Genomic DNA, 15195 nt, shown 5'->3' with positions numbered 1-15195 from the left:
ATACAGAGAGAGAGCAAAGCTAGTCTGGGGCACATAATTAAAGCATGAATTTTCATGGGCATGACTAGCTATCAATTCAGAACTGACCACTGAGCCTAGAGCCCTGTCATTTATTTACCACAAACGAATACCTCACCCAGGGCCTTGTAGCCATCTCAGTGGACATCACTAACATCAGATTCTGTCCAACCCTTCCAGTCCAATCTCCTTGCACTACAAGGCTGTGTATGATGAAATGGCTTTTGCTTCCTTTTCAGCCTCAGCAATCCTGTTTCCCTTTATTCTTATAATGAATAGCACTCAGACTGTCTCTTTATTCCAAGCTTCTGTGGCTCTCTCCTAAGCTGACTTACTGTCTTCCCCACCAACTTCTTTTCCCAAAACCTTCAGTAGCAGGGTACCTGGCACAACACTTAGAACCTTCTTCCAGGAAGCCTTCCTTGACAGCATCCCTCCCCTAGTGGTCTTCTCTGTTTCCATAGCAACAAGCACTCCTCTCTTAGAACACACTTTCCCATTGTATCTAACTTTCATGTTTATTAATGAAGAACCACTTCATTCGAAAAATGAGCTTAGGCACATAGATGACAAATCTTTTTGAAAATGAGTAAATTAGGATGAAGGAAAAAAAATGAAGTCAGAATTATGGCTGAGTAACATAAGCAATATTTCTTAAAGCCCTGGCTGCTTTTTATAGTCAAATGCATTCATTCAGCTCTGAATTTTCAAACTGATAATACCAACAGTAGGTTCAAGTAAGCACATGACTGTGGGTAAGGGGTAGAGAGTACAATGCTGGGAACGTCCTTCACTCTTGGTTAAAAACTGGTAATTTGTTTTGTAACAATGATATTTGGAGGTAAAATCAGCAGTGATAGAGAACATGTAAATAGAATAATAATATGGGGTTTTTGTTTGCTTTTGAGACAGAGTCTCTCTATGTAGACTAGGCTGTCCTGGAACTCACAGAGATTCTCCTGTCTGTGCTTCTCAGGTGCTGGGATTAAAGGGATGCACCACTACACCTAGCCAATGATAAATTTTATAGGGGTACTTATTCAATGGGCCCTTAGAGGAGATCAATGACATAAATCAAAATCATACCTCTGCCAAGAGAAGGATTTCGGGTTCAGAAAACAGGGGAAGGGGTTAGCGTTAGTATACATAGCCCAGACTCTAAAGGGGACCACATCCTCCTCTACCCTATATTTCTGCTTTGTCCTCAGAATTCTGCCCTTCAGATTGAAGAGACCAGCATCAATCCCTGGAGCTGCTATGAGCCTTCTTTTTAAGACACTGATTATTCTGTAGTGTGTGGTGCATGCTGATAGATATGCTCACATGTATGCAGTGGCCAGAGGTTGATGTCAAGTGTTTCTCCATGTATTACTCTCCACACCATGTTTTGAGAAAGGGTCTCCCTGAACCTAGAGCTCACTATTTCAGCTTGATTGTCTTGCCAGCAAGCCCCAGAGAAGCTTCTGTGTCCACTGCTGGGAATATAGATGCATGTTGCTACACTCAGCTCTTTTACACAGGTGCTAGGCATCTGATTTTTATCCTAATGGTTGTATAGCAAGCACTTTACCCTCTAAGCCATCTCCTCAGCTCTACATAGCTCCTATTTAAGGAAGCCTGAAATAAAGCAGGTAAATTATAGTACATGACACTTTCTCATACATGCATGCATGCATACCTGAAACAGACACTTGATGTAATGTAATACTATGTTCATACTTTAAAAAAAATGCTTTCTGAGCTGGGTCTCACTCAAACTCACAGTGATTGTTCTCTTTCAACCTCTCAAATGTTTCCATTATATGCAGGAGCCAACATACCCAGCATGTTCACACCTTGTGTACTTATGTATGGTACAGGGATTGAACTGAGAACCTTGAACATGATAGGTAAGCACACTACCATGGAACTACATCCAGTTTTCATTCAGAGATTGGATCTCATTAAGTTGCCCCAGCCTTGAACTCACTCTGTATTCCAGGCAGGCCTTGAATTTGAGCTCCTCCTACTCAACCATGTTCACAGTTTTTTATGCTTGATCTCAGCCCAGTCTTGTCACAAATACTTCACACAGACTTGCAATAGACTAGAAGACACCTGCTGTCAGAAAGAAAGCCTTTCTCTGTGTTAGTGGTACACTCCCACCTTTCAGTGTCTAAGCAGATCCAGGAGTTGAAGTTACTTGAGTGCCAATGCCTGAATCTACCAAAACTAGCGTTGGGGTGGTGTCTTTCAGTGTTGTAAGCCTGGTGGGAAGCTTTACTTACCCACTGTGGGAATCCAAGAATACCTAGTACACAACAGACATTTCATGGATAAAGAAGTGGGCCTAGCCTTTACTTCTGACCCAGACTTCCTTTTTCCACAGTTCATCACTACATGACCAACAGACAGTACTTCTGCCTCCTCCCCTGGGCTTGTCTTTTATTTCATCTATTTTGAAACAAGGTTTCATGTCACCCAGGCTGGCCTAGAATCCTGGAACCTCCATCTTTTACCTTCTAAGTGTTGCTACACCAAAATCCTGGGTTCTTCTGAGGGCCAGCAGCCATTGATCCAGCCTTTCCTTTGTCTACCACCTAGGTAACAGGTCTCCTTTAAGGACCTCCCATCATCTTTCCCTTTGATAAACAATTCCTCTTGCTATATACCAAGTTCATTCTTAGTACCTACAGACAATGTTTTCCCAAACTTAAATATCATTGAATTCAGAACCAAGACTAAAATCTCTGCCTCAAAACACAAAGCAAAAACAAAACAAAACAACAACAACAAAAAACAAAACAAAAAAAAAACAAAACAACCACTTTTTTTTTTTTTTTTTTTTTTGCTCACTAGGTATAGTGAGTACAGAATGATAATGCAAGCATTAGGAAACTAGAGACTAGAGGACCAGGAGTTTCAAGACAGCCTGGACTGCATGACAGCCTAACCATGCACACACACACACACACACACACACAGTGTTTCTTTTGTGAGCTGAAATAAAGCTCTTCCCAAAGCAATAGAAATGAAACTAAGACCTGGGGGTTGGGAATGCCAGTGAACTTAGTGGCATCCCTTCTTTCAAAAGTGCTAACCCTATGAAAGGGTTGTCACGGAATAAAACTGCAAGGAATAACTACCCAGGCATGATGCAGACCATCTGTTGTGCAGCTAGTTGTAAATGAGACACACTGACCACTGCCTGTGAACAAACCATTTAACGAAAAATGGCTGGGTTTGATGAGATAGGTGGCTCAGTCTTCTTGAAAGCACAAAAGCCCTGAGCTCAAGTTCCAGAACCCAACTAACAAGCTGAGCACAATGGCATGAAGCTGTGTCTCAGTAGAGGCAGAGTTAGGAACCAGCAAGCACCACATTCCAGCGGGACACATTGTTTCAAAATAAATGGGATTCAGTTCCCAATGACTGACACTTGAGTTTAGTCTCTGTCCTCCATACGCACACACACCCCAACACAGAACTGTGTACCCACACTCACACATCGAGAAAAAGAAAACCACTGCCAAAGGCTGGCATGGTGACATAAGCCCTCAATGCAGCACTGACATCATGGAGGCTGGGGGATGGGGGAGGAGGGGCAGAAGTTCAAGGTCATTGTCAGTTTCACAGATGCTAAAGGTCCAGCCTGGGCTACAGGAAATCCTGTCTGGACTTCCACATGCGAACTTCTGGCATCAGAAATGAGACAATTTCTTTAAATTAGTTTTAAAAAATAGTATCTTGATTAGGTTAAGTACACTTTCACTAAATTTTAGACTGTATTCAAAAATTTAAATATTGAAGTATGTGGCTAGAAAGTATTGAAGGAAATAATTGCTGCTCTATCGCTGGAGACAGGGCTTGCAAAGTGATGTTCCGGTTAATTCAAGTCTGCCCCAGTTCTCCTCCAAGCAAATAGCATTCGGAGATGAATAGCTCTTCAGCAGCAAATGTCTTTTTTTGATTTTAAACTGGTCTGACACTCATTAAAATAAGTGAGAGAATGGCAGACAATTAGTGAGCTAGTAATGCCAAGCCTGAGCCACAGACCCTGCCTTCTCACCTCCCACCCCAACCTCCTGGCAGTTTTTAAAGGCATTATATGAGAAATAGTGACAAATTAAGGACAATTAATCAGTAACACAAGAACTGCACCCTTCAAACTCTGAATGTGCACAAGAAGTGCAGGAGGAAGCTGCAGTTTGGAAATCCTGATTCCCTGAGACGCCCTGCTGTGTGAAGGGGCAGGTGGTGTGCACAGCAAATGTATTTTGTATATATGTGTATATTTTGTACAGATTTATCTTATTATCTGTGTGTGTGTGTGTGTGTGTGTGTGTGTGTGCATACACATATATACTTGTGAATAACTGAGGAGGCCAGAAAAAGGTGTCAGATTCCCTGGAGCTAGAGTTTTTGTGGTTATGCGCAGTGTGCCAATCTATTCCTCTATTAATCTCTAAGCCATTTCTCCAGCCCATCCCACCCACCTTTTCAGAAGACCCTCTTTCTGACCTTGCTTTTTGTTGTTGTTATTAATGATTTTGTTTTGTTTGTCAAGACAGGGTTTCTCTGTGTAATAGCCCCTGGCTGCCCTGGAACTTGCTATGTAGAGCAGGCTGGCCTCAAACTCACAGAGATCTGTCAGCCTCTGCTTCTAACACCCTGTCTCAAAACAAAACACCACCACCAACAACAAAAAGGACATTCTTTGGTGGCTCACATCTGTAACCCCAACCATGACACATGAAGACTGTCCTGATTTAAAGGCCAACTTGAGTGACATAGGTAGTCTTAGGCAAGTCTGGGCTATTGAGAAACACCTTGTCTCAAAATAAAACAAAACAACCCCCCCACACACACACACAACCACCAAAAGAACCTGCCCTTATGAGTTCAGGATGCTTTCAAAGCTTTCAGTCATTCTCTTTCAGCCAGAACCTACATTAACAGTTGATGACCAGTACTGATTTTTTTTTTTTTTTTTCAAAGAGATCAATGGTATCTAATATGTTCTGTGATCTCAGCAGGAACCCTTCAACCCAAATTAATGAACGTCCAAGCCTCACCTAGGGCCCTAACCCTTTTCAAGTGCAACTGAGCATATTGGGTCTTTACAATACAGTAAGCACTGAAATTGAGGCTAACGTGATCAGACCCTGAGAAAGGCCACTTTGCACTGCGACATCCTGAGAGGCTCCATCCTGGAGGTGAATCCTTCCTCCTGGCTACGCATCAGCACAACACACGTGTTTTCCAAAATTGGAAGCTGCTTCACGCATGTGGTCCTGGATGCCTTTTCCCAAGTTCTGATATGTGTCTGATTTCAAACGAGACTTTAAAAACCAACCAACCGGGGATATTGCAGGGTGGTGGTGGGGGCAGAGAGGGAGGCAGGGCACCCACAGGGGCCACGGCTTACCATACAGGTGTCTAGGTCTTCCAGCCTCTCCACCTCGGTGAGATCCTCCACCGTAAGAGTGGGACGTTTCGCGGGCTTTTCCTCGGCCAGCTCCACCTCTAGGGCTTCTCGCTGGGGAAGGCTCTTGCCTCGCCTGCTGAAATGGTCGGCCTAGGGTCAAGAAGCACAAGTAGAAATCAGAGAAGGAAACAAGTAGGATCTGGTTAGTGATTCCTGAAGAAGTCTTCCACAAAGTGGCGCTATAGAGAATACCTTGCAAGGAAATTTCTGTTAATTAAGCGATTAAGTAATTAATTTAGCGTTTTTGATATGTGACTCATTATCTAATCCTGCCTGACCTAGAACCTCCCTGATTTCACCTACCCCTGAGTGCTGGGTTCACAGGTGTTTACCACCAGGCCTAGCTTCAATGATGACTCTGAATCAATATATATTAGAGTAGCTTTCCTGTTTATGACTTTCGGGGCCAAGTAAGTAAGAAATAAAAAACCTTGTGAGGATACTGGTAAGATGACTGAGCGGGCAAAAGCACCTGCTGCCAAGGCATACCATGGAAATGAACTCTGAGGCTCACTTTCCATATGGTGGGAAGAGAACAGACTCCCACAAATTGTCCTCCGATCTCCATAAACCTGCCCTCATCAATACAGACAAGCACATCCAATAAAAAATAAATTTTTGAAAAAGCTTTTTTAAAAATCAATAAATAAAATAATATCTAATTGAGAATAAAATAAGTAGTATTCTTATTAATTTTATTTCATGGGAATTTTATTGTATATCTACTTGATTAATAATATCTAATGATGGTAAAATGATTCCAACTTTCATTATTTTCTAAATACCAAAAGGAAATAAATGAAAACTTAATAAGCTACCTTCCATTGTTTTCATATATGTGGTACCATATTTGATGAGCCATTATTATTATTACTATTTAGATTTATTTATTTATTCTGCATACATGTATCTCTTCAGGCCAGAAGAGGGCAGCAGATCTCATTATAGATGGTTGTGAGCCACCATGTGGTTGCTTGGAACTGAACCAGCTCAGGACCTCTGGAAGAGCAGACAGTGCTCTTTACCTCTGAGCCATCTCTCCAGCCCCCATTATTACTGTTTTTCATGTCGTTTAGTAAATGTGCAAAAGCAATAGTATGACGTGAAATATGCTGGGTTGATGTAGATGAGAAGCAGCTGAGGAAGTTCACAAAAGCCTTGAAAATGCCCCTAAGCTCCAATGGGAGGAAACTAATTGAGCACTTTCATTTCAAAGATAGCATTATTTTCACACCATACTTAATTTCTGTTTTATAACCCAGACCATCAGAATGGATGTCAAGAAGAAGCTGAAAGCCATGTGAGGGTATGCTGCAAGTTCATGTCCATTATCAGGACCACCCAGAATCACACCTGGGCCCATCTGTGACTGAGCAGGGCAGGCCTGCCCTGAAGATGATGGGTATCCCCCTCCCACAGGCAGGGGTTCCATACTGAAGGGAATGTGGAGAAGGAGCCCTAAGCTGCAACATTCGCCTCTCTCTGCTTCCTGTTTGTAGATGCCATGCTACCTACTGCCTCAGCTCTTGTGGCCATGCCAGCCATACCACATAGACTGTGCCCTCCAATCATGAGCCAAAACAAACCCTGCCAATCTGAAATTGCTTTTGTGAACTATTTTGTTATAGCAGTGAGGAAGTAAATTATATTAATTTTGTATATTAATACAAAACTTTTCTAAGCATAAAGAAAAATGAATATTCTGAGTAAATTCTTAATAAAAGGCAAAAAAAGCAAAAATTGAAAACTTCCCATGAAGGCCTCCCTGGTGGAGTCATGCCAAGACATCATCCAGTATTGGTGGCATCCTGTCAGCATTCTGAGGCAGCACCAGTACCCATGGGACATCAATAAAATGTTCCTAAAATAGAATGTGCCAGGCAGACCAGGGCTCTGCAGAGAGACCATGTCTCTGAATTTTTAAAGAGCATGCTCCACTGAGTCTGAACTGGGAACCCTAAGCAATGAAGCTGCCTCTGCCTGGCTGCCAGGGAGGAGAACACAGCTTCTTCAGCCTGATGGGCCACCAATCTATTCTGGACAAATTTGTCACAGGGCTGCTGTGCTGATAAATTAGAACACAGAAACATTTAGAAGATAGTATGTGCTTGAATATTGTGGTCCTGTCAAGTTGCTGTAGAAAAGTCTCAGTAGTCCCTGCTTGTTTCTTAACTAATGAACACTCACAGATTGGTGATGCGTGTTCAAGGCCAGCCAGGTCCACAGGCAACATTTGGAGCACTGTCACTGCAAATAAACTGTCTTTTGGATTTTAAGGAATAGGCTGGCAATACAGCACACACATCAGGAGGGAGATACATACATACATATATACATACATACATACATACTTATCTCTCTATCTCTCTGTAGCTAATATAAACATAAGAAATAATCTATTCTGAGCAAGGAATAGTGGACCACACCTGTAATCACAGAACTTAGGATGCCATAAAGAAGGATTGTCTTCAGTTCATGGTCAGTCTGAGCTAACATAACTCCTGTTTCAAAACCCCAAATCCATTCTGAAAATTTTTTATGTATGTATGTATGTATTTATTTATTTATTTTTGTTTATCGAAACAGGAATTCTCTGTGTGACATTCTGACTGTACTGGACCTCACTTTGCAGACCAGGCTGGCCTTAAACTCATTGAGTTCAGCCTGACTCCACCTCCCAAGTGCTGGGATTGAAGGCATGCACCACTACCAGGCTCCATTCTGAAATAATATCATCAGAACAATAACAGCATATGTACAGTATATAACTAAAAATGTTCATTGTAGACATTAGTCTTAACATCATCTCCCCAAATGTTTGATTTTCATTAAAATTGGACAAGATTTCTAAAACTGCTCACTTCTATCCCCTCCAACGACCTCCCCTCCCCACCATCAGTCATTCAGTTCTAATGCATTCCAGGATGACTAAGAGGAGTAGACAAGGGAGGGGAATGCCAGGGTCTCCACCTACTGCACTGCAAAGAAGACAGAGGAAATAAGCCACATCCCTTCCTGGAACCCACTCTGTGTCAAACCAGATGGCTTCACTCACCAACTTTCGATGGCTATTGGAGAGCGCTTCCAGGATCTCATCCACGATGCGGTCAGACAAGAACGAGGCCACTGTCAGCTTCACCTCACTATGGACACCAAAGGGGAGAGAAACTTAGTAGCTTGTATTGGGGCAGGGAGGAGCACGCAACTGTGAGGCCTTGTCAATAAGGCCAACTGGGATTCCAATCCTGTCTTTGAAAATGGAATGGAAGAACTATGGAGTACCAAAAGTAAACCTTAAACACTGCCATAAACATGCTGGTAACAGGCATCCATTGCCAATGGCAACTTGTCTCTGAGTTTGAAGCCTGAGATTTAATGGTAGAAATGGAAAATACCTGGATAAAGACAAACTCAATAGGAAGCACATGTGCCATGTGACACAGTGCACCTACTGACACAGACAGTCTGACTCGGACTGCAGAAAGTTCACAAAGTTTAGTCTGGCTACTAAACCTCAGTGATCACTTCAGTATGCACGTACAGCTCATACAATGTTTTCACCAACAGAACTGTGTCACATTATTTCTGCTTTCACTTATGACTATGTTAGGCATGTCAAAAATCCACTGTGCTCTTACTTTTTGTAATAGAGGATATTACAATTTTTAGTTTGAATGTCTCTTAATCTGACCTCTGCCAATTCCTCAGCAACAGAAAGAGGCTTATAGTTTTTAAGTAACAGGCTCTGGTTCCTACCAATGGCTTCTGTTTTAGTTCACATTTCACCCATTTATTTATAAGGATTTACCATCCATGAATCACCCTACTCTGAAGCAGAAGTGTCCATGTGTCCCAGATTTAGGCAGAGTGTTAGGAAGTCAGTCACATACATACATGCTAGAATTGTCTTATGAGCTTAGCCTACTTTTAAAGCCAACAACTTTTATATTTTCAGAACAGACAAACGAGCTATCAAAACAAAATTACTCAATCTCAAAGCTCAGGTTGAATGTGTATTTGTGCAGCAGGAAAAGCCCTGTAACCTAAGTGCGACAATTTGTACTAAGACTTCCTTACTCAGGTAGGGTTTCAGAGGGAGAGGATTAACTCTGATACTTGTATAAATCTCCAGGAGGATTCTTCAATTCTTTTCAATTCTTTTTTTTTTCCTTCATGAAGCAAGGGCTCATTGATATTTGACTGTCTAATATTTAATTATCTAATACTTTAAGTTGGGTGTAATGGTTTCATTCAGAATTCCGGGACCCAGAAAGCAGAAGCAAAAGGAAAGCCTGGCGTTTAAGGCTGGCCTAAATTAGAGATGATGATGATGAGAATGACATTAAGTTAAACATCAGAGGTGTCCAGGTAAGATTCAATTTTGTCTCATACCAAAAACATGGAACAGTCCTATCCAAGCTTCCAAAGGATGCTGGAATCCAGTGGTAACCAGTATTTCCTGATTCTTATTACCCATGCCTGAGATAATGTCTCTTTCTATAACCCTGTAGATGCAGTACTCCATATCTCTCTTTCTGCTCTCTTCTCTGAAGATGGGGAGGGGTGGCTTACAGACTCTATGTATATATACCAAAGACTTAAAAATGTCACTATCAAAACCTGCTTCAAAAAATGAAAATGTCCCTGTAGAAAATCATGTTGGGTATAAACTTTCTTAATTTATATACACCACAGGAAGTTTTTGAAAAATCTGTAATGTTTGGACAAACAAACCATATTATGATGCTATAATATTCTAATTTACTTTTAATAAAGATTGACAGAATATTCTGGAAAAAAGAATGTCACTTTGTTTGATGTCTCTGGACTATTCTATCACTTTGTTGCTAGGGCTCTACTTTCTCAGGAGTTACTCACCATGGACGGCCTCTCATACACACACATGTGGCTGCATTATCCTTGTGTGGACATGAGTTGCCAATGCTCAGCTTAATGTATTATAAAAATCCAGTCTATGGCCATACACCCATGTAAAGGGGTCTATACTCCTGTGCAATTTTCAAGGAAAGTAATGGTATGTGGTAGATTTCCTAATAAAAGCAGACAGGAGATGGGTTGGGAAGAGGGGCAGGATTAGCCAGATAGTGGCACAGGAGTGGTGGTGAATATGGCTAAATACATTGTGTACATGTGTGGAAATGTCATAATGAAAGCCATTATTATATATAATAATGTAATATAAAATATCTTTTAAAGGGAGAGAAGAAAGAACTTGATACTTCAGTACAGACATCAGCACATGTTCTACTGGTGGCTGAAACTATTGCCTTGAAAGAATACTGGCTAATAAGGATTTCCATCCTAATGTTTAGGGGGTATTTAATATTTACACACTTCACATTTTAAATATCCATGTTTAAAGCATGTGATACTTAAATATTTATTTTCAAAAACAAAGCTGAGTCTTAGAGTACAGAAGTTGGTAAGCACACCTGTGAGGGCCATAATGCTCATGGTTCTATAAACTCAAAACCCATTTATCTAATCTCTCAGATTTTTCAAACTGCTTTAGACTTCATAGCAGTAGAGACCAGCAGATCATTAAACCAACAGAATGCAAAGCGGAGTTTCCAATCTGAGGCCATCCAGTGCTGGCAGGTTTCCTGCCTATGGGCAATCTATTTGGCTCTCTGGCTTGCTCTCATTGGAGTAATTTGGTTTCATAGTTGTGTGACCATACTATTCCAAGCTCTGCATAACTGCTAATTTAAATATTTTTATCAATATTCAGAAATAGGTAAAAGGAGAAATTAAAATGTTTGGAACTGGGCTTCTCATTCCCCAAATGAGAAGCATAACCAAAATGAACTGAGTGAGTTACAATGTAATACTGATGAGGTCAGGGGTCTCTATGCGAAAATTGTAATTACATCTAATTACGAAAATTCTGACATACTCCTCAAGCCTCTCTAAACAGACATATTTGGAGACTTCAAAGCCCACCATCTTAACCTGGGACAAAAATGGGCTTCACTCTAGAGGTCTGAGGCAGGAGGTCTGCTGTAAGTTTCAGGATTGTCTGAGTTACAGAGTTTAATAAATCCAGGCTATAGCTTGAGGATCCCTCATCAAAACAAACAAACAAAACCAAAAATCCAAAACAACAATAGCAATGACAACAATAACAAAATTGGAAGGGAGGAAGGGAGAAGGGAGAGAGTGAAGGAGGGAGAGAGCACACTTTAAGTCAGTGACTTAGAAAGTGAAAGATCAATGCTAGAATCACAAAGTAGGAATTACAATCATGTCTTCCTCCATATACACAAAGAGCTGCAGACTCTGTGCCCTTACATAATGCAGATATAACACAACCAGAACTCTTACTTGTGTGTATAACTTATGTTTACATACATTACTTATGTGCACAGCTATGTTTACAACATTTTTCTCAGTCTGTCAGAACAGCTCAACACACTCCTTGATGATAAAGCCATTAACACTATCCTGCCCATACCCTGGATGTGTCTCATATACTGTACCTCCTCAGCTTAGTAACACAATGAACATACCTAATTTTGTTAAGAATGTCAATTCCAGACTGTTCCAACAGGACATTTTTAACAAAGGTGCGTGGGATGGAAATCTTTTCGGTGCTGGCATGGATCAGGTCCTGTCGGATGTGGGCTTTTTTCATCACATTGGGGCAGAGATTCTCAGCTGCATCCACCATGGATTCAAGCAAACCCTGTGATGCAGAAGAGGAACATAATGACACAGCCACCACAACACTCAAGTGTATTATATCAAATCCTTGGAGGACAGGAACCCCCTGGGGTGAAACCAAGGATTCCAGATGGCCCCTAGGAGATCTGCTACTGCTGGGTGATGGTGAACTCAAGGCACCACTTTGAGTCAGACACTTGGCATAACCCGTGCTTCATTCAGGCAAGTGAACTTAACACAAAGCCATGAATGAGAAGTATCTACCTTCTACAAAGCAACTTGCCATAACAGATGAGATCCCAGGTCCTAAAAAGCATGCTTAACAGACATAAACTTGAGAGTTAGAAATCCCTAAAATATGCATGTGATTTTCCAAATCACACAACCTCTAAACCTCTAAATTATAATGAACTGTTCAATAGTTCCACCAAAACACAACAGCAGAAAAACAACAAAATCACTGAAATGACTGCCAAACTTTCTCTTTTCAGAGAAAAGCTTTCATATTAGGTAAAACAGTAGTTACAAGAACAGTGGTAAGCAACATAAATAATAACAGATGAAAACATTTACAGAGAACCCTGTAAACAAGCTCAACAGCAACAGCCAAAACATGTTTCCTCACAGCCTTGCAGCATCTGAGTGAGAAATGATATTGCACATTGTGTGCTTCTGGCATCTGTGCAGATGGATGGGGTGGCTGCTCAAGGGATCTTCCTTCACAGACGAGGAACGTGTACACTAAAGAAAATTAAACAACTTGCCCAAGATGGGTAATGGTATTGCTCTATGGAGAAGACATCTGTCTTCCTGTCAGACCTAAATTTGAAACCTAGCTGAATGATACTGCACGAAATTATCCACCTATAATCACCGAGTGACAGATCTAGGCAGCACTTCACTCTACAAAATAAATCTCATCCAGGATGCTTTTCAGTCCACACAATACTCTGTAAATGAAGGCTGATTCTGAAAAACTTAGTTTATAAATAAGGAGAGGGGCTCAGAGGAGGTAAGTGACTTGTTCAGGGCTACTCAGAGCCCACTGGAATTAGTGAGATAAGGATTAGGGTGTCTCCTGTCTGTTTCTCCTCTATTATTCTCTTCTGACAACCCAGTCTGTCTGTCCAAACCTTTGCTTTGGAACCTACAATTTTCTTTCTTTCCCTGTTCTCTGAGCCAATAGAATCTAATGTTTTCAGGATGATCCATGTGATACAGGGCTGGGAGATAGGGCCTTAGGACACACTTGAAATGCTGCCACAGGCTCCAACTCAGTTACTTTTACTGCACACACACCAAGCATGGTTCCCTGTCTTCCAGTGCCTACCCTTCAACATCCTGTCTCCTGCAGCCCCCTGTTGTGCCTTACCTATTAATGACTCTCAAGCAAAAACTCATCTACAGTGAGGTGGGAGGTAGCATTGTCCAGAGTCTGAATTTTAAATTTTACTAGATGTTAATTAGCTTAAATTTAAATGAGTATGAATAGGAAACAGCCATGTTGAGTGGTGGGCTCAGTTTAATGTTATATTGATTCTTTTTTACAAAACAAGGCAGGGCATGAGAAAGTTTCAGTACATTGTTCTGATAGCAACATTACATTTCCCCCATTCCTTGTTTCTCAAAGGTCAGACTTTTGTTTTTCCCCTCTGACAACTTTTCTTTTGGCCCAAGGTATAACAATATTCCTTTTTAATGTGGTCAAGGAAAAGAAAGCTAACCTAACCCTTTGTGTGTGTGTGTGGGTGGGGGGATTCTTCTTTTTCCTGTAAAGATGTAGTTTTAATCATGTAGGCTAAGGATGGGTGGGCTGGAGAAGGTATAGGGTCTCCTGGAACTAAAGCTACATGTAGTTGTGAATGGCTGGATGTAGGACTGGAAACTGCTCTGCGAGAGTAGTTCAAGGGTCTTCACTGAATTCTGAACAATAATAGCAACAGCAACAACAATAATAGCAAAAGCATCAGTACCAGCAGCTATAATTACAGTAATAGCAGCAGCAGCAGCAACAACAACAAACAAAAAACCTTAAATACAAAAAAAGAACTCCTGCATAAAGCAAAATCTGACTCAACAGAATTCCTCTTAAATCCATCAGGCCTCAAAGCCTAAGTAAATCTGAAATTTACCAGTGGAAAAAAAATTTCACCATTTAAGCCTGAAGGAAAGAAAGCAAGACCTTTCCAGACCCAGATAAACATATTTTCCATTAAAGCCTCCAAACTCATTTACTCAATATGATTGTCCCAGCAGTAATGTTAGGAGGCAAAGGGAAGGGCAGGAGGCGAGGTGTCGTCCTGACACCTTGACACAGGCCAGTGCAGTAACACAGGGCCTGTCAGAAGGGACTCTGCAGACCTCTTTGCTCAAGGGCATAGTGAGGAGACCTGGACATCTTCTTATGCTTTCTGAAAAAACAATTTTGAAAAATAGTCCAAAGAACTATTTGAATCTTCTTCATCCAATAATTAAAACTCACATCATTAGTTATAATGAAGCATTATCCTGACCAAATACCAGAGCAAGAAGTAATCACCATGGTTACTACATAAGCCCAAGTAAGGAACTATGGTCCAAATAGGCAGCTGCCACCCTAGACCACTGTTGGGATGAATATACCCAAGGTGATGAACCATGCCTGTCCCCCTTTTCTTCCCCTGCAATAAAAACCCATTTTTACAAAATAATAATTAATAAAAAAAAACCTGCTTTAGCTTTTGCTGACATGATATGTTAGAGACTCTGCAAACAGGAACAGGGCTCCTTTAACAATGGAAATTAGCTTTCGGTAGTAAGGAATGATCCTTACAGCTTAGTCAATTATATAAAATGCACTTTATTACTTAATTGTAAGGAAACCAATGCATTACATAGTTATTATAATTAGGAAAATTGGCAGGGCAATGATGGCACAGGCCTTTAATCCCAGCTCTCAGCAGAGGCAGGTGCATCTCTATGAGTTGGAGTTCAAGCTGGTACACAGAACAAATTTCAGGACAGTCACACAGAGACTATCACGAAAA

At 41.1% G+C, this 15195-nt stretch overlaps 1 protein-coding gene across 1 annotated transcript in view; it reads right to left on the bottom strand.

Annotated features, from left to right (window-relative positions):
- Window positions 1-15195, bottom strand: part of Carmil1 (capping protein regulator and myosin 1 linker 1) — a 274465-nt gene that overhangs the window by 46227 nt on the left and 213043 nt on the right. The window contains 3 exon segments of the mRNA XM_051194557.1: window positions 5426-5575; window positions 8541-8628; window positions 12016-12191. Coding sequence (XP_051050514.1) covers window positions 5426-5575; window positions 8541-8628; window positions 12016-12191 — 414 coding nt within the window.

Source organism: Phodopus roborovskii, unplaced genomic scaffold (assembly GCF_943737965.1).
Source record: "Phodopus roborovskii unplaced genomic scaffold, PHOROB, whole genome shotgun sequence".
NCBI lineage: Eukaryota > Metazoa > Chordata > Mammalia > Rodentia > Cricetidae > Phodopus > Phodopus roborovskii.
The sequence above is the reverse complement of the archived record's forward strand: the minus strand, read 5'-3'. Positions and strand labels throughout refer to the sequence as shown.